This window comes from Montipora foliosa, chromosome 8 (genome assembly GCF_036669935.1).
Source record: "Montipora foliosa isolate CH-2021 chromosome 8, ASM3666993v2, whole genome shotgun sequence".
Classification (NCBI taxonomy): domain Eukaryota; kingdom Metazoa; phylum Cnidaria; class Anthozoa; order Scleractinia; family Acroporidae; genus Montipora; species Montipora foliosa.
Genome location: NC_090876.1, coordinates 24,796,926 through 24,820,734, shown reverse-complemented (window position 1 = coordinate 24,820,734; position 23,809 = coordinate 24,796,926). Strand labels below are relative to the sequence as shown.

At 38.8% G+C, this 23,809-nt stretch overlaps 2 protein-coding genes across 7 annotated transcripts in view; one reads left to right on the top strand and one right to left on the bottom strand.

Annotated features, from left to right (window-relative positions):
- The window catches only part of LOC137967734 (heparan sulfate glucosamine 3-O-sulfotransferase 2-like), a 22,490-nt gene extending 17,132 nt beyond the window's left edge, over positions 1-5,358 (bottom strand). The window contains exons 1-2 of one of the 2 annotated variants that reach the window (XR_011116569.1): positions 5,243-5,358; positions 597-2,183 (exon numbers count right to left, since the gene is read on the bottom strand). The gene's annotated coding sequence lies outside the window, so the exon portion shown is untranslated. Of the gene's footprint in view, positions 1-596; positions 2,184-5,242 lie in introns of those variants that run through there. The other variant, XM_068814286.1, reaches the window with a different exon arrangement.
- Positions 5,359-8,341: 2,983 nt separating this feature from the next.
- On the top strand, positions 8,342-22,437 carry LOC137967687 (heparan sulfate glucosamine 3-O-sulfotransferase 5-like). Of its 5 annotated transcripts, none has more exons than XM_068814220.1 (2): positions 8,342-9,042; positions 20,940-22,437. In XM_068814220.1, the coding sequence occupies exon 2, from the start codon at positions 21,048-21,050 to the stop codon at positions 22,041-22,043; it is 996 nt and encodes a 331-aa protein (XP_068670321.1). In that variant the 5' UTR covers positions 8,342-9,042; positions 20,940-21,047; the 3' UTR covers positions 22,044-22,437. The 5 variants fall into 5 exon arrangements, with proteins under 5 accessions (XP_068670321.1, XP_068670319.1, XP_068670320.1 ...); XM_068814218.1 differs by lacking the exon at positions 8,342-9,042 and adding an exon at positions 14,948-15,125; XM_068814219.1 differs by lacking the exon at positions 8,342-9,042 and adding an exon at positions 19,472-19,507.
- The last annotated feature ends 1,372 nt before the right edge of the window (positions 22,438-23,809 follow it).

Below are 23,809 nucleotides of genomic sequence, written 5' to 3'. Positions count from 1 at the left end.
AGTCAAACAAAGCAGCTCACGACTGGACATCCATTTCACACAAAAAGCTAACGGACACGAACACGAAGGAAGGAATCTTTATTGCACACATTGATAGAGCGGTTTTCAAATGAGTGTCGTAAAACCAAAACCAAAGTAATTACTTTAACCAATCAAAAAGGACGGAGACAATACAGTAAACCAATCAAAACTCGAAGTAATTACACGTAGCCGACACAAAAGGCGGGAAAATGTGCACGCGCGAGCCACAATTGGTTTTGGTTTCACTTCTGATTGGTTGAAAAAGTGGCGCGAAAAATTTGAACCAATCACTGAGTGAAGTAGATGCAAAACCAAAGTAATTCGCTAATTACTTTCGACACTCAATTGAAAACCGCTCTATTTAAACTAATTATAGAGATTATACAGGTATATAATACAAAATTAGGAAAAACTGAGGATAGAAATAGATTTTTTTTACAATGTGGGTGCACAGTGGCCAAAGGAACTGAAGCTTTCGAGTTGGCCACTGCATATAAGAGATGATTACAAGGTCTAAGTTTTGTTTATTTGTTTTTTCCTTTCTTTATTTTTTCCCTCCTTATTTACAAAAAAAGAGAGGAGCAAATTAAATTAAGTAAAAATAAAAAAATAAAAAAAAAGGCATAGAATACATGCAACTTACATAAGTATATTACAAGAATATGTTTAAAGAAGTGGCAGCATTAGTAATCAAAGTTATAAATAATTGTGAAGGACCTATCCCTGAGTAGAGAGCAAGTGCTGGACAAATTGAGTTTTAAAAAGACGTGAAGATGTTGCAGACCTAACCCGTTCATTCCTGTGGGGTTCCCCATTGACGAGTAAAATCGTCTGGCGTTAGACAGAGTAAAATCGTCTGGCGTTAGACAGAGTAAAATCCATAAGACTCAGTGGCTCTTACAGGAGTGAAAGGTTTATTAATGTTGATAGGTATTGTTTCCCATAACCGAGCTGATATTGCGTCAAATCGAGATAGGCCATAATTAGTTCTGGAAACTGTATTAAAGGATGGATATCGGTGACATGCTTTATAAGGTTAGTGAAGGATGGTGGCAACGTTTCCTTAGAGGCATTAATTTTAAAAACAAGAATTGATAACTTGAGTTTAAAGAGATTCTCCAGTTTTAAACATGATTTGTAAAAGGTTGAAGTGTGGGGTAGCAGATTCATATCAACTAGCAAAGAACATAATACGAATGCATTTGATTTGTTTAGTTTTTAAAGTTGACAATCTAGTTTTAGCTGCAGATCCCCAGCTCATGAGTACATAATTTAAATAGGGAAAGATAAGATTGTAATAGAGTTGTTTTAATATGGATAAAGGGAGATAGTGTCTTAATTTAACTTAATTATCCCCGTATTTTTAGCAATCTTATTATTAACATGTTGAATTCGGGCACCCCATTGTAGATCCTCATCAATAAAGACTGCAAGATATTTAATTTGTGATTTTCACTGAATGTTACAAACTGTGATATTAATATTCACTTTTCTCGAGGAGTGGTAACAATCATGTAATTTGTTTTTTTGAAGTTTATTGACAGTATACATTTTCCAATTCATCATTAATTATGTTTTCCAGCTCTCTTTACAAATGTGATTGTTGAAATATGCCAGAATCTCTGTCAACACGGAATTGCAAACGTTTCAGGCCTTCTTTGTTTTTATAGCGGGTTTTACAAAATACGTGAGGCAGCGAGGCATGCATTAAGAAGGAAACATTACTTGAAAACCAACCGTTGTAAATTAGGGTGCGTTCGATTGACCGTATTCCGGAATAGGAATACATGGAATATAAGTTAGAAATCCTTCGTTTTTACGGAGATTCATATTAAAATTGTCAAACACTTGCTAAAATGCTATTTTAAACATATTTTTATTATCCTTGCTGCTTCGAAACGTGCCAATGATACCGTTTTAATCATCACTCCACGTATTCTTATTCCGGAATAGGGTCAATCGAACGTGCCCTTAGTGTTTTGTCTCTCGCTCCATTTCTCTCAGCTCTACGGTGTTCTTCATTGAAATTTCCTCTTCTTCTCCTTCCTCGGCTTCTCGCCAGGCTTTCTTCGCTTAAATTTATCAAATTCGTCGCTTCTTCTCTCGTGCTCCTTTCTGCTCTTTATTTCGTTGCTTGTCTTGCTCGTAACAAATATGTTTGGCTATTACATTGCGTGACAAAATGACGCGAGCCAATCAGATTGCAAGATTACAAGCAATTATGGTAAAAAATAAATTAATAATTTCAAACATTATTACTTTTACGTGAACTTGACCATGTACAATAAACAAATTTCGATTATGATCCTTTACTTACGTGGATTTCCAATATTTACTAGAAAACTTCATAATGAAGATGCACAAGAAACCAGGCCTCGATTCTTCAAAAGGTGGATAACGCTATCCAGCGAATAAATACTAGCAAAACAAATCGAGCTATCCAGTGGATAAGTTGTTGTAATTCTCGTGAATTGTGGACGGTTCTGGTTTCGGGATTCCGGTCCCAGTTTCTGGATTTAATTTTAGTGCTGCCCTTGGAATTGCACGCAACTCTGGGTTTGTTTGTTTGCATTGTCATGGAAAATAATCCTTTTTGGGATTTTGTGTTTTTTGACGCTGAAGAATCCATTGATCTGAGATCACAAATTTGTTTTTGGACTTTCCCAAAAAAAGGCACCCTTAAACTCCCTAATAATTTAATGACACCAAGATCCATTTGGCAGTTCTGACCAATCAAGAATGGCAATGCCTGGCTGAAAGGTAACATAACGCCAGCAAAATTGTAGGTTTTGCCAAACCACTTTAATTATGTCTACCAGGTATCACATGAACCAACAGACACCAACTAATTGTTCAAAACATTATTACTGACTCACAGCATAACAGTACTTAACAGAGATATTTCAGCATAATTTTATCACAACATTTTTATATTTAACTATCTGTCATGTGACCTTCAACCATCTGACCATTTTAATGCCCTGAGTTGGTAATTGTTTGTATTACGTTATGCTCCCAGAGCAGGAAGAGACCAAATTTGGTGGCAATGGAGGAGTGACAAATATGAAATAAACAGCCGAACAGGTTATGGTAGTTTTTCGTAAGGATTAATACAATGCAAGTTTCTCTTCTAAAAGAAAGCGTGGAAACCTGGGCTGGATGCATAACAATTTGTATCAGACTACAACAAAATTGAAACTAGACATGCATGTAAATGGTGTCAAACCTCTGCTGTGTGCACTGTGATGAATTTCAGGGAAAATCTGAGGGCAATTGAAAAATGAAAAAACCAAAGAAGAACAATGTTATTATTTCTATCTATTCAATTTTTTTTTATGAGAAGTTACTTTTAGTTTTATGTGCATTTTTTTTTTAGTTTCTTAACGTGCTCAAACTTAGAGCAGGAAATTGTGCCTAACTTTGTACAATAACTATTATTGTACAAAGTTTGGCACAATTTCCTGCTCAAAGTTTGGTTAACATTTTATAAAAATAATCACACAAAATAAACAGTCACTAATGACATATTTTTCATTGTTTAGATTACAATATGTTTCCTTTTATATGCTGCACACAAAATGACAGACGCTTGTCTTAGGCCCCATGCTAAAAACCGAGATCTTTTCTCGGCACATTAAAAAGATCTTCCTCCACAGGTAGTGTTAACAATAATCATGTTTGCCCATCCACATGAATGCACAAAAATGATTCGAAAATGCTTAAACTCCACTATAGAGCACACGTACATGTGAACTCTCTATGGTAACACGAGCCTCTGATGTCATTGTTTTCAAAAACCTTCATTTTCGGTGACTGAAAATGCCATATTTGTGTGGAAAAAACCAGATTCATGTGGATGGGGTCTTAAACTGAGCAAGCCAGCTAGAAGTAGCATCAATTATTGGCATCACAGAATGTTTTTTCTTGGTTTACAAAGAAATTCTGAATTTCATTGTTATCAATAGAATAGTCATCTGCACTTCAAAGGGCACTAGAAAATCAGTGCAAAATTCAACAACAAAATCTGATGAAGTTCATTGTGGATGTAATACTTCAATGGTAATATTTTTACACTGTGGGTTCATATCCTTATAAGACCACTACATCATATACATATCAGTGATTCCAGATTTTATTCAGTTTGAGTGAGTTCATGTGCAATGCAACTAAAAGAACTTGTAGCCTCGGACAAAAGGAAAGGAGAATGTAGGAAATATTAAGGGCTAATAGAGACTGAATAATCCTAGCATCAGTAAATCACCTTGACTATGAAAAAATAGCCCCATGGGACTCAAAAAGGGAACATGGTCAGGAATGTTGATTTCAAAATTTGAAGTTTTGATCTATTAAGAGAAGAGAAATACATGAATCCAATACAACATCTGAAAGCATTCACTGGTCACTATCTGGAATTGACTGCCACTTTATTATTCCAGTGGTAATGATCACAAATTTAGTAGGTTTGAAAGTTAATCCCTTTGTAAGTTGGTGCCAGAATATGATTTGACTTTGCTGGAGTAAAATCGAATTGATGGGAACTTTGACAAGTTGCTAATTGTAGGTAGTAACATCTTCAAGTATCAAATTCTTGTGAAGATGAAGGGTTATGCACCACATTTGAAGAACGACAGACAGACAGAGTGAAAACTAGCAAATGAATTATATTATTATTATTATTGTTATTATTATTATTATTATTATTATTATTACTATTATTATTATTATTACAGAATAAAGGCGGAAATTTTTAGCTTCACTTAGCTTAAATACCCTGGCCACTTAATTATTTGCATAAGAATAACTTCTGTATGTGTTCTGACTTGTTCTTCGCTACCAAATACTAAAAAATTTAAAGGTAGCATTCTCTTACAGGAAGTTGCTTTTTGCGGATTTGAATTTTTATAAGCTCAATTGTCTGACAGGGGTCCATGTTAAAAGCTCGGTAATTCGAATTTGGCAGTGAACGGATCACAATAATAAGTTCCTTTTTCTTTTTTTCCGTTTTGAAAATAGAGGAGTGCACGCGCTCAACTTTCCCTACACCTCCTCTCGCGCGAAAAAAAGGCGATTTCTACTCACAGGATGACGACGTTCATTACACCGACAGCATAATGACCACAATAACATAAAGCGTACGTTAGATAATCAGTAATTAAGAAGATACATCAGCGATCCTAAAAAGTTAATAACTGCGAAAAAATTCTACATCATACAAACCTACCTGTATTTCGTTAACCTCGCTTCGCCTTTGAAGTCTTTCAAGAAGATTACACACAATCAAGTACAAAAACAACAGACGACACGTGAAATTCGAATACCAAAGAAGAGCCCACAATCGAATTGGTCAGCATCGTGACAGTGAATACAAGAGGCTACAAAATGCAAAGGTCCTACAATTCTTTCTTTTTTTGTGTCTGACCATTTGTTTTGATGGCTCTTTGGTCATTGAGAAATTTGCCGGAATTTTGTTCTCTCTTTTGCTCTCTTCTCTCTTTCTTCCTTTTAAAAGTGGCCGTCAGCATAGCCTCACCCAGGTTAATGCGTTGTCATCCTCACACAATCCGTGTTCAACTATCCACACTACAACTCTTAGGAGTTTTCTCACGCATTTTACATTGGCCGTTGGTAAAACCTGGATTTTAAGTGAGCAAGTTTGAAGTTCTGAAACGCTGCTCTATCCAAATATATCCAGCTGGTTTTTTACTATGTTATGTAAAAGCTATCGATCTTAAACATATGTAAAATTTAGAGTGGAGTAATGTGGAATACTCCTAAAAGAAGCAGCGGAACACGGCTTGGTCACGATAAGCGGGACATACCTGCATTCGACACTGTCTTTACTTCACTCAAATTTAAGCAGCTTCTGACGAAAATACTTGAGTGATATTCCAACAGACAAAATAGTATTGCGTTTTGGGTCAAAAATATCAAAAAGGCCTTTAAATAATACCGTGACACTACTGGTGGCCCAAAAATAAAGAAAGAAAACTTGATTTCCGGTTCGTCGAGAGGATATTTTTGGCAGCCATTAATTGCACCGGAAGCGCGGAAGGAGCGCTCGTACCAGTCCTTCTCCGCATCACACATTGGACCAAGAGCGGACTGCCCGTTTCACCGCCCTATGTATAAGCGCCCTGTTTGAACAGTTCACATCACGGTTTTCGGCCTGGTTTTTTTCCTCGCCTTGACTTGTCAGCGTAACATTCCTTTAGAGGAAGGCACTTCATGTTCGAGAATAGTCTGACGTCCATGGAGAATCCTCAGCCTGTTTGTCAACGGTATTCTTGCTGACATTACCGGGTATTTCATACATGGTACATCCATGAATCGGTATTTCCATGTAATACTGTAACACTACAATGAAGTTGTATGATTATAATATTTTTATTTCAAAACTCAAGTTTGATTCTCTTTCTCCTGAGTCACGTAAGGAGAGTCCTTCTGGATTTATCCAAAAGGATCGACGGTGACGAGGTGGATTCAATTTTTTTTTTCATGTCGAGTGGGGTATAAGTGTGCTCGATAGAGCATCATCGCTGTATGGTTTTGAAGATTCCCTCTTTGAATTTAATACTTCAAACAGCTCGATCCATGTTGGCCGAGCTAAAACCTCAAGAACCAGCCTATGCATGCAAAGGTCGCCCCAAATACGACCGTGCATTCCTTTTGAACAATTGGAATCGTTCCTAGGCTATGGATTTACTGTGAAAAAATGGGAGAAGTGATTAGTGTAAGTTCCAAAAGTGTTTATTGCAGATTGAAAGAGTTGGTTCTATCCAGACAAGCCATCTTTCCTTCCATAGACGATAACCAGCTTGATGCAATAATAGCTGGTATTTAAAGTAATTAACTTAACTGTGAATGCAAGAATATGACTGGTTTCTAAGCTACAAAAGTCAGCTATCCAGAGTAGGAGAAGCAATGAAAAGAAGAGTCCCTTGATGAGACCCCGGTGAGCTATGAGAGGTGGCTGTATTCGCAGGCTATAAAATTAAGGAATGTTTTATTTTATGAAAGAGGTCCATGGCATATGCTTCTACCACCTTCCAACTTAAGATAAAAGAATCCATTCATTATCAGTGGGAGAAACCTACACTTAATCATCAACTTTATCATGTTAATTTAAAACTTTCTTTGTAATATTTTACATTGTCATGTTTCCTTTTGTTCTTATAGTTAATTAGCATTTTGGTTCACACTATATATTCAACTCTGTACTTTGTAATTTAAACTGAAGATGACAGAAGTTTCTGTCGAAACATGTTTTTAAATTTAAAAAGTGTTGTGTTGTTTCTCAAAATATCGATATGTCTGCTGCTATCCAAACCTTTCCGCAACTTCAAAATTATAATCCAGATCGTATTTGCTGAAAGCCTAGCTGAAAATGTTCTCAATGAACTACGTAGCAGAACTCTCTAAAGACCTCTGAAACTCTCTGAACTTTCTCAACACCTTATCCAAGATTCCTTATGAATTCAACATGTCAAGTGTCGCGAATAAAAGCATTTGAGGACCTCCTGTTATTTATATGTTAATGTGTCTTCATTTTATTTTTCTCAGTTTTTTATTCAGTAAATTCATTAAACGTCATTAAATTCTGAGCCCGCAGCGAGCCATTGATTGACCTGTCAGATCTCTTTATCTCCGTAGGCTATTGCTCACTATTGCACATATAAAAAGTATAAAACATAGCTTTCACGGAATCCATCCCAGAAAAGAAACCCCACAAGATTCATGTCAGAAATAAGGCTCCTGTCTTCGTCTAAAATATACTAATGAGACCTTTATTTTCCCGTTATGATGTTTCTCATTTAAAAATAGATACTTCCTCACAAAGTTTTTATAAATGTCAGTTTTGGTCCCGTTTTTAGCTTCATTTTTATTCATTAAGACGATCTCCTGTTTTTGTCAACATAAAGGCATTATTTTTTTTATCCCAGTCATTCGATATGAACCTCTCCCACAGGTATTCATTACCTTTCCTTCATTGTCATCCACAACTGCATAAAAAAGCTTCGATGGAATTATAAATTAGTGCCATTAGCAGAAAAGAGTGATCGCCCATATCTGCCGAGATGAACATCTCCGCCGTCGAAAGAGTGTCTGCATTATTGTTCTGTGGATGAGTTTGCCAAGCATTTTGGCTTATTCAACTTTAACCATTCACAACTTGAGTTGAAGAGGAAATCTATGTTCCTTTCATGAGAAAAAAGTATAAAATAACAGGACTAAAATAGATTTGTTTACTATTTTTATTCAAAACGCTCTCATTATAAGAGTAGTACCACTTTCATAGTAATTTAAAAGTTTAAGCGTGGCCATTAAAAATAAACCAGGTCCACCTAATTTTGTGCAGGTAAAATTCATTCACCAATGTGAATCGATAGACTAACTGAAAAATAAAGAGGTCTTAAACGTGGGAAAAAATCACAAAGAAAACGAAAATAACAATTTTCTTTGAGAAGAAGAAGAAGCTTAAGTCTCCGTGGCAACATCACAGTTAAACAAGAATGTCAAAGTTCTCACCTAAAATAATATGAACAAGTGCAGGAAGGCCTCCCGACAATTGTCAATTTAAATTGCTTTAGAGTAAGGGGATAAAATTGACGGTTCGTTAGAGAAAACCATTCCCACTCCTTACAGAACTTCAAAGTCGGCTGAAGTCAATGCTAAATTAATGGAAATAAAGTCTTGAATAGCCCATTTCCGATTTGCTGTATGCCTCAGTTTCAAAGCTAGTCCTGGTGAACAACCATTCAAATGGAAATGAGTTGCGTATTCTTATGCGAATCAAACTCTTTCCCTTACAATAGTTGAGCACCAAGACTCACTTCGAAACAAACAGCAACTCGGAAATGTCCCATTGAACAGTATTGTAACATTGCAACTCTGGCCAACATGAGGAGTAATTTGAATACCCTGATAGCTCAAGAACACTGAATCAAAGTGGCCTCAGTTAACTTCAGTACGCATACGAGCTAGTGCAATTGGGGAAGATATCTTGGATGAAAATACATAAAGGTAAAAGTGCAGTACCCATTTGTGGCAGACATATTTCATATTTTACAAATTAAGGCACTTGAAATGATATTCCGAAAAGTCTTTGCTGCTCTTTTTTTAACGCCTACTTGGGAAAAATGAACACTGACTGAAAAAGTTCTGAAAAAAAATTAAAATTGGAAGGACGAAAAACTGGCTAAAATAAACGACCTTTCAAAGTTAGCTTAAACTTTAAGCTAACTTTGAAAGGTCGTTTATTTTAGCCAGTCATTGTCAAGTCAAAAAGATACGCTGAAAAAAAAAAAGCTATGAATCCAAAAATGCTAGGACTTTTTAATAGAACATAGTCGACTGTAAGGTGGCAATAACAGCCAGAATTAGTCTGAAGGTCAGGTGGTTGGTATTGCAGTACTGTGACATGCAACTGCGATATCTTATACTAAGATTAGGAACTATTATTATCCAGCCCAAGTTTCCGTTGGTATTAAAGAAATAAGATCAGGATCTTCAAATCAGAGAAAATATTCCTCTACTAGTACTGCGGTTGTATACTGATTCACATGTGATCTGTGTGATGGATATTAGTATGTGGGCTACAAACCCGACAGTTTCTTCAATGCATTGCTGGACGCAAATGTTTGATAGTTGGTAGACGCCCCTTATGAACTCACAGTAGTGATAAGCTTAGAGAAAAAAGCCATTTTGATTTCTTAAGAAAATTTCCAACAGAGCAAATTTGATTGTTTCGTTTTTGGAATGTCGTTCATTAAGAAACTTAGGCCTCCCCCCAACTCTAATTTTAAAACTGAATCCACGTGTACTGAACCCATTGTTTACCTTGTTTCTACGCGGGCTCAGTACATTTGAAGAGATCTGAGTTTTCCCTGCTGAAAAGAAGCTCAAAAGTTAAGTTAAACTGAGAACTCGGTGAAAAAGAATCCCGCGAAACTAGTGGTCATTAAAAGGTCATGTTTTATCAGAATATTTTAGGACTGAACGAACCGTAAGTCACGATTCGTTTATAAAACGGGCTATGTCACATTATTTTAGGGACCCTCTTTGGGGTGTTTCGGAAAAATTAAATATTTACTTAATCCAGCAAGAGTTTAAAACTCGAAAATGGTAATGTGTCATTCCTTTACTGATAAAAATATCGTTACATCACAAAATGTTTCACATGATGATTCAGAGCAAAAACGGCCTTTATCCAGGCGATTTGCCATAAACTTGAAAACCTTCGGGCCGACTCCTTTTCAAGATTATTGTCCATTTATGTCCATCCATGCTACTCTGTCCTTTTGCTGTGTTTCCTTTAGGTTCAACACTGATTTTAAAGGGGCAGTGTCACGCTCTTTTAGTCAAACTTCAAAACGCTAAAAGACATCCTTGCATCAATGAAAAATTGACCAAAAAATAATGCTGTAGTTTTGTTGCCAGAACATTGAAGTGTACTGAAGCTATTACTGTCTCCAGCCAAGGATGGAGAGGGTGGAAATGGATCAAAACTTGAAAAACTGGCCACTTTTTTCAAGCTTGGAGACACTATCTTCAGAAGGACACCTAAAATTAACTACGAATAGCTCTTTGTGCCATAAACATATTTCATATCTTGTCAGTGGGTTGTCAAGAATGTTGTAAGTGTGAGCTAAAGTACTAATTTAATTTTTGACTTAAGGACACAAAAAACTAAGCATGACAGTGCCCCTTCAAGTGGTTATTGCAATGTTTCATTCTTCATTTTGGGTGTCATGAAATTACATGAGTCATTTCAAGTACGTTTTCACTCCTAAATTATGCAAATGTGATTCATGACAGTATGACCAGTCATAACAAACTAGATCATGACACAGACATGAAAATTATATTACTCTCTAATATTCAGGACTGGGGCACACACTTCGCAATAACAACTACTGATAAACTAGTTTTCTGCAACGGGCGATGTTAGGCGCCTCTTATGCAGCGAGTTACACTCAGTAAATGGTATAATTCGCTTTGTTAGAAAGAGCATCAACGAGTAGCCGAGTATCACCGATATTACACCTGATGTTACGGAGGTCGGAGCTACGAATCCTGCCTGGTACTCTGATTTCTCATTTGTGGTTTTGACGGATGCTAAGCAATGAGCTCACTATCTTTCTCACAGTCGCATTACACCATTTACATCAATAGTTACAACAGCTGGTAGTATTGGTTCAACACCCACCCTGCAGAAATGAGGCCTTCCAAGGGTTCTTGGCGATAAGCGACATCGCTCCTAGCCTGCGAACGCAGACGTATTTGCGTTCGCAGGCTACATCGCTCCAAAATTGCAAAAAATGTAGCGACAATCTTGTTCCAGAACACCGACAGCCGACATAACTTGACGGGAAAAAAGCGACAATTTGCGACAGCGACAATCCATTTTTAACTTCGACAAAGCGACATCTTTTTACTTTGTTATTTCGACAGCGACAGGACCAACCAGGCCAGCATGACTCTAAATCTCCTCTTCTGTTGGTGTTGCAACATGTACATTTCTTGTGCAAACAAGAGGCTACAAGTAGCCTATACTCGGGCCTGCAAAAGTACAGTGGTGTATCGTTAATTAAGTGGAATAAGCATATTGCTTTTTACTGATCGATGGATATTTTTGCTCAGTGTTTGAGAAAGGAAACGCAAATTGAACGGTTTAAGATAAAACGAAATGACTCATCGAAACATCGTTTGCAGAAAAGAATGAAAGAGAAATGAAGGTGAGATGTGGAAACATCTTTCCAAGATGACCAAACGTTCGTGCAGTGGTGTACGTAAAAAACATTTTGTCACGTGCGCCACACGTGAAGATGTGCACTATATCTCGACACTTGAAAATACTTTCAGAAGTACTCAAGTTCCTCGAGAATGGCCATGCCAAATGAATCCATAGCACGAGAATCAAATATTTAAAATATACCATTTGTTGTAATTGAAATACTCACAGAAATATGCACCCAATTGTCAAAATAAATGTGTCATTTGCCAGCTGGGAGGTTCGTATAGGGAAAACTGTGACCGAGGCCTTGAAATTGCTGCCCTAGGCCGCAGGCTGAGGGCAGCTTTTTCAAGAACGATGCCACAGTTTTTTAATACACGGACCGACCCTTTGCTGGTAAATAACTTTTTTTTTCTTCTCTCTCCCCCATCCTCTCTTAAAATCACTTGTTTTAATTGTTGACTCGCACCGCGCTTGATAGCGAATGCAGTATTAAAGCGACTTACAAACTGAACGTTTCAAAGAGAAATATTTTTTATCTGAATTCTATTTCCAAACCTCTTGTCTAATGAAAAATATAACCTCTGTATGTAAACGGAGTCGGTGTCACAAAAAATAGTGTTTCGTTTTCCCGGAATGGTAAGGGCAGGAGAAAAGATAGAATACTGTAGTGTGGGTCACTTGGCCTGTCATTATCATTTCGCTTCGTGTATTGAAACTCTCGCGAAATAAAGATAGAAATGTGAACAAAAACTCTCTGAACGGTGAGAAGCCTTTCAAGGAATATTAACCATTAATGTCACTGTTCCTTGGTATCAACACGCATAATTAGCTTTTAAACACATAACGCAAGGCGCCATGGAACGAGACAACAGACGTATTGGCGCTTTTTGAGGGGAACACTGCCTTGCCACTGGTTAGCCTATGCGACTTCCAGATTGCGTGACATAGAACAACCTCACTTATCTCCCCAGCCCTACGAGCTGAGTGGTAAACAGGAAGTGCTGGATCGGACAAGAGTATTGGTTAGTGAGCAATGTACAAAGGCAACGAGCCAACAAGCTTGGGGGAAGTCGCTGCGCAGACTTAACCACACCACGCAGGAGCGACCCAATTTTAATGACGGCAAAGCGATATATCCAACCCATCTCCAAAGGGAGAGAGGGAGGGAGGGGAAAAACTGCCAAGTGAAACTTGGACTGTTTAACTGAGACTTTTTATAGGTAGACCCTGTCTATTAAAGTAGCCAGTTGCACAGGTTCTGTACTATGTAACAGGTAAGCATTACACGTGCTCTTTAGCAGTACTGAATGAGGCTTAAACAGATTTGGCCAATGCAGGTGTACGTTATAATCTGAGATCTAGGAACAAAGTCTTTATGTCCTCGTTTTATTTACAACAAAACCGTTGATTGTGTGACCTTGAACGGCCGACTACAAAGAACGTGAAGATAACTGTCGCGACATGAATAACCCTTTTAGTACGGTCACGGTCCCTTAACGGTATTTTACTGATAGAGCAGTATAATCTCATTTAAAGAGAAGAACAGATACTTGTTTATGTGCACAATACATCGAAGCATAAAGTCTACAAATACCTATTTTACCTTCAAATACTTACTCCTGCATACTCATTTCAAATTCCGTTTTCCGTGAATCTTCTCATGATTACATGTTACATACGAACCATGGCAATACTAGCTTTACAATCACTGGTTCCTCGTTAATCCAATTAATTACTAAGACTTGTTTGCATTACTAATTAACACGAAAAGGGATAACTTGGGAATTTTTAAGTATATCGCCTTAATCTAACCCAAAAACATTCAGATATCCAAAACGTCGTATGCATGATCCATTTCCTTCGCTTTTGGGTTTGTCAGCATTATGATTTGCAATATTTCAGGTTTACGTGTTCACAAGTTTGTTTTTGTATCTCGAAGATGTTTAGATTTCCAATTACAAACTCTGTTTTGATTTTTCACTCTACCTCATTGTGTAAATGTGGATGACCTCGGTACATTGTTAACCAAATACGTTCCAGAAAGTTTCCTCCTTTTTCTACTGTTCTAAAAGAGACGTCTCAGCCTTTTCTCTGCAATTCTGCTCGGTTCTCGGGCACGTCTACTTAGTATGTTAATGCACACGCAAATCACAACTAAAGTAACCACACTTGTGCTTATCGAGACCTGTATTTCTCCTTTGGGATCAAGTCTTTATTACCATTGAGAATCAAATAACTGTACAGCCTTTCAAACTACATCACAATTATTTTCTACAGAGCTGATCACAGTCTCCACTGATGACATCAAATCTTGTAAATCTAAACCAGAACTATATACACAAGATGGCAGTGAACACGATCGCTATAGTTGAACGAAGGATATAAGCTACACCACAACAAGAAAACAAACTGTTTAACCATAAAAAGCAAAAAAAAAACGCAATAGACCAAAAACTTATCTCCATAGTCAATGGTACACTGAGCGGGAGGCTGTTTGTTCGCGGTGAAAATGGTACAAGCTTCAGGCCATTTGTTCGCTGTGCCAATGTTTTTACTTTGTCTTCAGAAGATTCCAATATGGCGTCCATTTGTTTGTGGACTTATTTTCTTTGTCGCTGTCATCTTCAAAGTAGTTCTCAATAAGGTACCCGCTGCTCATTAAAGAATTTGTATTTTGACTTGTATCACTTTCAATAGTTGCATCCATTTCAGTTACATTTGAGTATATTCTTGTTTCATTCAGTTCGCGGAACGACTTGTTTCGAAGCTGACGCTTGACATCTTTTAGTGTGGGTCTAAAGCGAAAAGCCTATGCCTACACCCCAAGATGAAATCGATTAAGCCAACGCAACGTCGATCTTCAGTAATCCCAAACAACGCATAACACTGCTCTTCATGATCTTGGATTACGTGGTTTGCTTTAAATAACCAATATAAACAACGCCACGTGGCTTCTATTGTGCATTACCCAATCAAAACACCGCTACGTTTTTCTATTGTGCATTTTGCTGCACAGGAAAAAAAAACTGAAATCAAACGTATTTTATAACTCGAGCCCCTACGGGCCCGAGTAATTAAGATGTATTAAACAAACCATCATTCAACACTTCACGCACTTGTTATGCAGTGAGCGGCTTGTCTCTTATTTCCTTTTTTGGTACAAAGGTCGACACGTAGTCACGTCAGTCATGATTCTCTGTAACTCGGTGACTTTTATCGCGTCTGTGCGGCTTTTTTGGTGCTTTTTGCTAACGTGGAGTACGTGAAATGGGAACTAATTAAAAAAATCACACAGCAGTCACAGCATTCTCAAAAAAAGCGAACTGAAAGAAGGACAAAAAGAGCCACGAGGGGAAACAAAGGATAGGTAAGTTGTCTGACACTGTTTACCAGTAATTACGGACTAATAATTACTAAAGAGGGTTTTGACGGCCTTCGCTTGCATTTAAAGTGTCCAGCAATGACAGCAATTAATAATTAATAATGCGAGGACTTAATTGTTGCTTGATTTTTACGTATTTCGATGACCGTAAAAACACTTCCGTAGCTCGTTTTCACAGCATTCTCAAAAAAAGCAAAAAGAAGGACAAAAAGAGCTGCGGTAAGGGTAAAGAAAGGAAAGGTAAGTTGTCTGACACTGTTACCAGTAATTACTGACTAATAATTACAGAAAGGGTTTTGACGGTCTTCCTTGCATTAAGCTTAAGCAGTGTCTAGCAATGACAGCAATTAATTAACAATTATTCGCCGACGACGAAATGATTATCGGTGAATAGCCACCGAGACGAAGTCGAAATACACAGGTAATTATTTCAAAAAAGAAAAAAAAAAACATTTCAACGCGAAATCATCTTCACTTACAGTGGCAAAACGACTACTGGCAGCCATTTTGTCCGTCGAGGTGATTATCGGCTGTTATTAAATTCTCAACCTCGGATAATGCAATTCTCGTGCTCTGATTGCTTCACTCAATCTCGGTTATCAGCTCATATACCTTAGTTTGACCTTATATGGTAAATGATTGCGCTTAGCGTTGCTAAACTAAAAACGTTTACGCCAGAAAGCGAAATTTTTTTCGGTATAAAGCAAAAGAAAAACGTTTTTGTGGAAAGTTTGGATCACTTTTGAAGCTTAGAGATACGCGAAAAGGTAAGAAATGTTTTTGTGATGAGCCTGCGTCTGTCTGACCACGAGGTATTACACAACATCGCATCTTCATCAACTTTTTTCGATTTCGCTAGGATTTTCTCTCCTTTATCGCTCGTATTTCGTACTTCCAAACTTTTGGAGTTTAAGGAATTTAATAAAACAATTATTCCATTCGCACTTGTTGGATATGAGAGTGGTTATAGCCAACTCGGCGCTACGCGCCTCGTTGGCTATTTAGCATCTCATATCCAACGCGCGCTCATGGAATAATTGTTAAATAATCCGAGATAGCGAGCCAATGAGAGCGCGCGATTTTGTATAGTCACCTGTGTATTTATACTAATAATTAATATTGCGAGGGCTTCACCTTATAAACACTTCCGTAGCTCGTATCCGCTTATAGCCCATCTCCGCGCCCTACACCTCTCCCCCTCAAAGTTATAAGCCCTCCCAAAACCACTTACGAATTGTGTAAGCCAGGGTTTACAGCCCAGAATTTTACAAAATTTCTGATCAATTCTGGCGGGTGGGCCTCAAACGGTGGGGAATAAACTGTTTTCTCTTTTGCATGCCGGAAGCGTGATGTGCAATGACTGGGACCAGTTAGCAAACTCTGCCACAGTAATAACTTCCAAACTGTCACAGCAATTTTATTTTCGTGTGGGGTCAGGGACCGAGAAGAGAATGAGCGTCAAAGGTCGCGGCAGAAGCTGTTCTACAAACTAATTATAGTAGTTAGCAAATCTTGGAAGCGACGCGTCCTTAACTGTTTCTCTTCCAGAAAAACACATGTTGGTGCCATAATGAGGCTCCTGTGGCTAAGCCCGTTCAGGTCGCTAAGATCACCAAAACCGTTCAAAAGTCTATCTTTGGCTTTCTCAGTAATGGTGATCTCATTAATGGTTGATCTTCTATAAAAAGACGGAAGTTTTTACCCTTTAAATTAAACAAAATTACAGGACGCAAAAATTAAGCACGTTTACAACATTTGTATTCTAGCGAAAAAGCGACAGCGACAATTGCATTGCAGCGAAAAAACGACAGCGACATTTGTCTCTAGCCAAATAGGCGACACGTGGGCTGGAAAATGAGCGACAAAGCGACATCAGAAGCTCCTCTTGGAAGGCCTCAGAAATAAACATAAACTGAAGCACAGATTGCTTTCTAATCTTAAACAAAATAGAGTTGTCTCCTATAATAACATACTAGTAATAAATCAAGACGGATTGTGTAAACTGAAGACCAAAGCGTGAATTGAACGTCATGACAATTTGGTATGATGTCATGAAGTCACTAGCATTTTTCGAAACGCTAATACTGTATCGTGACGTTTCACAACCGTTTTAGACAAAACCCTTAAACTTGGTTGTCCGTTTGAAAAACATCCCTCTTAGTCACGGAAGCTGGCAAGGCTAAGTTATGAGCCGGGGTAGCTGAAGAAGAGCAGATACAAGGTCACAACGATCGAGTGATCTTCCTAATTACTGGGTTGCCTATGGGCAAACCGAGTCGAGGTCTGCGTTTAGTTTGTTTGTTTTCTGTTTTTTTTTTTTTTTTTTCCGTGTCGGTAAAAGTCTTGCCTGTCACTCCCCTGGTAAGTGGTGTCTTTGTGTATAGAGCCTTCTGCGCGTATTTTCTTAGGATCGAGAGGGTAGTGGAACTGCGTAGATTTCTCTGGTGGACACAGTAGAATCATTAACTTAGCCTGCAATGGCGTCGAAAGTCATGCAACGCGAATGGCGTTTTAGTGGAGCCTTAAACAAAATATACCCTTATGGAGCTCAATAATGGAAAGTCAGTTGGATAAACTAGGCATGAATCTCAAAAGCGACGTGTACTGGACTTCGACAACAATCTATCGCCCGTCGAGACGAAATCAAAGTGAGCAGTATTTACCTGAAGTACATGGTAATTTGACACAATTGAGTTTCTTGTCTTCACGCACGCAATCAAATAGGAAGAGGTTTTCGCCTCTAAGAGCAAATATGTTGTTTGTTTCAATAAAATTTTCGCTGGAAAAGGATTCTGTGGTATTTTCTGCCTTTGTGAATTATAATATCATGTTGTGTATTGAATTTTCGAGCTTAAGGTTCAAATGTGATATGGGAGAAGTTTTTTAGTATTGCTCTGTAAGCAGGAAGGGTTCACAGGCTTGTTGGAAGCGTGCTTGAGTTTCAACAAAATGAGGCCCAAAATCAGTGAAAACTTGAGATGAATAATAAAGTAGCTGCTCTTTCCAAAATGATGGAATTACCTGGTGATAAATAACGTCGTACGCGTCTTGGAGAGTAAATTTTGACTTTGCACAAACAAGAGTTGGGCGATTGTGATCTTTGTTTTGACTTCGCTCATTTCATTGTCAAACTTTATAACACTTGACAGAAAAAGAAACTTACAAAAACCCGGTATCTTGCCATCATTTGACACAGATGCTTCACTGTTTCGCGAGTAAACATGCCTCGGTAACTTAATCACGGCGCCCGCTGAATTCCGGCCATGTCACTTTCGACTTTGCAATTTACTTGAACGTAGCAAAAATCTCCCAAAATGTTTGTCGCTGATCGTAACTTTTTATATTCTATATTCACGGTTCAAAATTAATGTTGTTTTCATGTCGTAAATATTTTATTCTCGATCGACCGTCCGGGAAACTTCCGTCTGCTCTTTCTGAAAACTGTGTATCAATATTTATTTGGTTTTTCATCAATATTTGTTTTGCATAAAGCAAGCTAACAGAATCTGTACCTTGCTGAGTTCGCATTTGTTAGCGTTAATAGTATTTTCGGTCAGATGTTTCTGTTTTTATGAGGGGTTTATTGTTTTGGTCTCCCATCCCAACACTAACCCCGCGAAACAGGGCTTGACTTCAGTGAAGTTTAGTATTACAAAGTTTTCGGATGCTCATAGGGCACACTTGTGGTGAAAAAAAGTTGTGAGGGAACTTGAAAATTATCAACATGTCAGCCCAGAAGCCAATGTTTCTCGCTTCTCTTTTATTTGTTATTCTTCAGAGACTGGAATGCTGTATTTCAATACCACACAATTCAGTGCCTTCTGATTTTCTGTAGCACGTACCACAGACAAGCCAGTGTATGCTTCACAGAAGCATCTAGTTTCCAAAGAAATTTCCCCTTTCCGTGGTTTGATCCAAAGGAAAATGCAGCTGAACCTCGACTATATTCCCCTTGACCCTCGAACAGATCAAAAACAGCTATTGCGCCTCGTTCGCCTTGCACAATACGCAATTAGCTTTTAGCTAAATACCTTGACACTTTAATAAAGTTTATGTATGTATGTATGTATGTATGTATGATTATTATAAGTAATCACAATAGACCATATTTGTATTCTCAGTATTGGACTGGAACTAGCTTGCAATGGAGGCTAATGCGGGGAAATCTTTTCAAATGCAAATACTTTTTAATATATTCCCCCGCATTAGCCTCCATTGCAAGCTAGTTCTAGTCCAATACTGGGAATACGAATATGGTCTATTTCTCTCGTGCTTTGCGCTATTACTAAAAATAGACTTTGTCACATGAGCCCCCCCGCGTAGACTCAGACAAACATTTCGATCTTATGAGAGGAAATAGGAGTGAGGTAAGCGATAGTGAAGCAAAAAAGAAGAAAACTTTATAAATCTGCGGAGTTGGTTTCTAAAAAGGAGGTAGAATGGTTAGTACTAAACACTGTTGATATTAATCGGACTCAGTATCCAGATAAATGACCATAAATTGCCGGGATCCCTCAAAGAGTAGTAGGAATCAGGAGATGAAGTCTTCATACCGCTGCCAAACCATTGTTTTTCATCGAGAAATGTAAGCCTTGGCTAATCGATTGAACGCAGGAATTCTTAACTGTGAAAAACATCTATTTGTGCTCTACAATAGATCCCACAGCAGAAGTCCACCAGGAGAAACAAGGAGGTTCAAAAAAGGCAAAGCAGTACCGCTTCGAATAACAAAATTTTCACATTCTAGTTTGAAAAACGCACGAGACTTTGAAATACGCCATAAAAATAGAGGATTCTCAGAGAGCAGTGTTAAAAGGAATCTCTCTGAAACAAAAACAACAAAAAGAGGTCATGCACTAGGAGATGAAAACGCACATGTTTTGTCACACAACGAGTGACGAGAGCTTGTTTGATAGATAGACTATCATTAGTCTGTCCAATTAATTGCATGATTCGAAGATGTTCTAATAACCTTTACGCCAGTGAACAAATTTCAGCCTGGAAAGTGAACAAAGTCTTAGTAGCCAGGAAAAAATCTGAATCTTTTTAGCCAGCCAGGAACAATGTTTTTCATATCTCAATGAGCCATACACGGTTAGAGCCAAAGCCCAGCCAGCTCTTACTCGAGATTTTTTTTAGCCAGCCAGCTCAAAAACAGCCTGCAGAACGGCTTTTTTGTGGAGAGGGTTCGTTGGGTACTCCTGAGTCCAACATGCTAGCCTGTCGACGGAGTATAATAGAGAACAGAACTTGCACTATGGTACCATTTCCTTCCAACATCGAACCTTTTATTGTATTTTCGCCGCAGACCAAGGGGCATTATTGATGCTCGGATCAAGCGCATGGTCACTTCCGCTGTTTACACGACCTTATACAGCCCCTCACTCGTTTAAAAAGGTCGTCACGTTTGCCCGTCAATTTCAACCCCCTACACTTTAAACACCGTTCTAGCAGCTCAATTGTGTATTTTTCTGGTTCTCTCTCGAGAATACGGTGCCAAGAACACGGTCGACGTCGCTTAAAACCGAAGAGAGTGAAGCGAATATTATGCTGCATTTCCCTTGTGACTCTTACGGACTGAACTTTGTTTGTCTAAGTCACTTGAGGGTCTATAATTTCATGAAAAAACGTCATGAAATTATTGGAATGAGCTGGTTGATTTTGTATGTCATTTGACCCATCGAAATTTCCGTGCTTCACTCAACCATCGATGGAGCGCCACAATTTTTTTTAGGAAATAAACCGGTTGTTAGAGCTACGACTAATCTGATCTAACTTTCTGTGTTTTACTCTTATCAGGAAAACTGTACTGAGACAAAATAGTGGGTTTCAACGCGTTCAAGAGCAATCACCAGAGGACTCTACAAAAAACCCCGACAAAGCTTTTTGGAAATCAGCTTTAAGGAAATGGCGAGAAGGATGATAATACGGAATGTTCTATTGGGGAGTGTATTCCTGTCAACATGTGTGGTATTCTTCTTCGTTTACCAGAGCATACAGTTTCCAATATTGCTAACGGTAATACCGAGTGATGAAGATGTATACGGAATCTCCCCTTTCTTTCGGAAGCAAAGCGGAAATGCAACAGACTACTCCAGAGAGGTTCTATATACCGTCTCAGAAAATAAAAGAAAACAAGAAAGACGCTTACCAAATGCTCTTGTTATCGGAATAAGAAAAGGAGGTACAAGGGCTATCCTTGAGTTTTTGGCTCGTCATCCAAGCGTGAAAGCCTGTAAGCAAGAAGTTCACTTCTTTGATAGACAGGAAAACTATGTTCGTGGACTCAACTGGTACAGAGACCAGATGCCGCTGTCTTTTTCTAACGAAACAACAATGGAGAAAACGCCGGCCTACTTTGTCACTGATGACGTGCCCAGAAAGATCTTTCAAATGTCCCCTTCTATTAAGTTGTTGGTAGTGGTACGGGATCCCACGATCCGCGCGATGTCAGATTACGCGCAAGTGCTTGAAAATAACAACGGTTCTCTGAGCCGATCCTTCGAGAGTTACGTCACTGAGGGTCCGCAGCATCGCATTCTTCGTAAGAACAGTCGATTCGTCACCATTGGTATTTACGTTGATCATTTAAACAAATGGCTTGAATACTTTCCTCTAAAGCAGATTCACTTCATCAGTGGGGAAGAGTTGATCAAGAATCCAGTGCATGAATTGAAATTAGTTGAGATTTTCTTGGGTTTAAAGCCATTCTTCAGCGAAAACTTATTTTACTACAACGCCACTAAGGGTTTCTTTTGTCTTAAGTCAGGATGCCTCGCAAAATCCAAGGGTCGACGCCACCCACTTGTTGATGAGGATGTAGTGAAGCTGTTGCGTGATTTCTACAGGCCTCTGAACAAAGACTTTTATAGTGCTGTAGGACGAAACTTTGGCTGGAGCTAGACCAGCAAGCTTACTGAAGACTAAAATTAGATGATGCATTGCTATCAAAACATGTGGAGAGATCTTGGGAATACATTAGGTTCGTTGAAAAAAAGAAAAACATTGAAAACAGATCCGGCAAACGACAGGGGCACCCAACGACCAATTTGTTGTAAAATGTATTATTACACCCCAGTTAATGAAAATAAATGTTATTAAGGCATTTTCAGGTGTTTTTCAGTGTTGCTGGGAAAACATTATCTGTTCCTTTTTCCCAGCAAGACACACAAGAAATTTCCCAGCCAGCTAGATAAGATTGGTTGGTTTCCCAGCCAGCTGATCAAATTTATTTCCCAGCCAGGAATTCCACGCGCTTTCAAATCCCTCGATCCGAAACGACCGAACAAAAGCGACAAAACCGTACCCTGGGCACCAGAGGTTTTTCTCGCGTGCGTCGGGAATTTTCGGTGTCGGCCAAAGGCCGACACAGCTTCGGCCGTAGGCCGAAGCCACGAGCGGCGAAGCCGCGAGAAAAACCTCTGGCACGGAGCGGTGCTTTTTACCGTCCCCGTTGACCTTTGAGCTTTTTTATCGGATTACATTTATGCCAATCACATGGACGTCTCACGTGGACCGGCACGTGAAGAAATGTCAGAAATTCGATTAGGGCATTCAACGGGCAAACAACAATCACAATTGCACTTTTCGGATAGTCGCAGTATCCCATTTGGTTAAGACGTAAACAAAGACCCGGAATAAGCTGAAACAACAACGAATGAAGGGGTAGTTTCTAAAGAAACTGTGGTGCTGCGTCGGTGGGGAAGTAGTATACAAAAATTTGGTTTATCAACGGAGTTGATAATGTAAATTGACCACCGTACAGAGATTCTAAAAGCTGACGTTTCGAGCGTTAGCCCTTCGTCAGAGCGAATGGATTCGCTCTGACGAAGGGCTAACGCTCGAAACGTCAGCTTTTAGAATCTCTGTACGGTGGTCAATTTACATTATCAACTCCGTTGATAAACCAAATTTTTGAAACAACAACGATTTACCGGAACCGGTTGGCAAGACAGCAAGAACGTCCTTGCGTTGAATAAAATTAAATACCCCACTTGTTTGCACATCACTTAACTTCTCTACACCGTCAAAACTTTCTAGTACATTGCTTATACTTTCCTTCAGTGCCTTCCCCAAACTTTCACAAACCGCCATCACAACACTTCTGGCAGTACGCTTACGTGATGTCAACAATATTCTTTCACGTGCTGGTCTATTCTTGTCGACCAATTGTAGCGTCTGTCCCTCAGGTGGTCGTTCGGAGCCAATCAGCCGTCCTGTCCAAAATCTGGACCAACTGATCTAACTGAGCTAACGATTGGTTCGACGCTATCAAAGGAATAGCGCTCTGGTCCAGAGGCTTTTCGCGCGGGTCACTATAAAGACTTGACTGAAAACCGGAAACCGCGCTAGAAAAGTCTCTGGCACCCAGGGTAACAAAACCGGGACAAAACAGGTTGAAATGCTAGACAAAGTCAGTAATACCCAGACAAAACCTCTATCAATAACAAAATTTCCCAGCCAGCTCATCGAAACACCTGTATTTTTGCCAGCCAGCAAGATTCCTCTGGGGAACAGATAATATGAGGAACAGATTCGTTGGGTGCCCCTGAAACGACAACTGTAGCAAAAGTAAGCGACTGTCAGGACCAGTTCAAAAAAACCTTAGGTCAACCTTCCTAGTTAACAATCCATATGGAACTATAAGCCTGCCATAGGCGCATTCAATT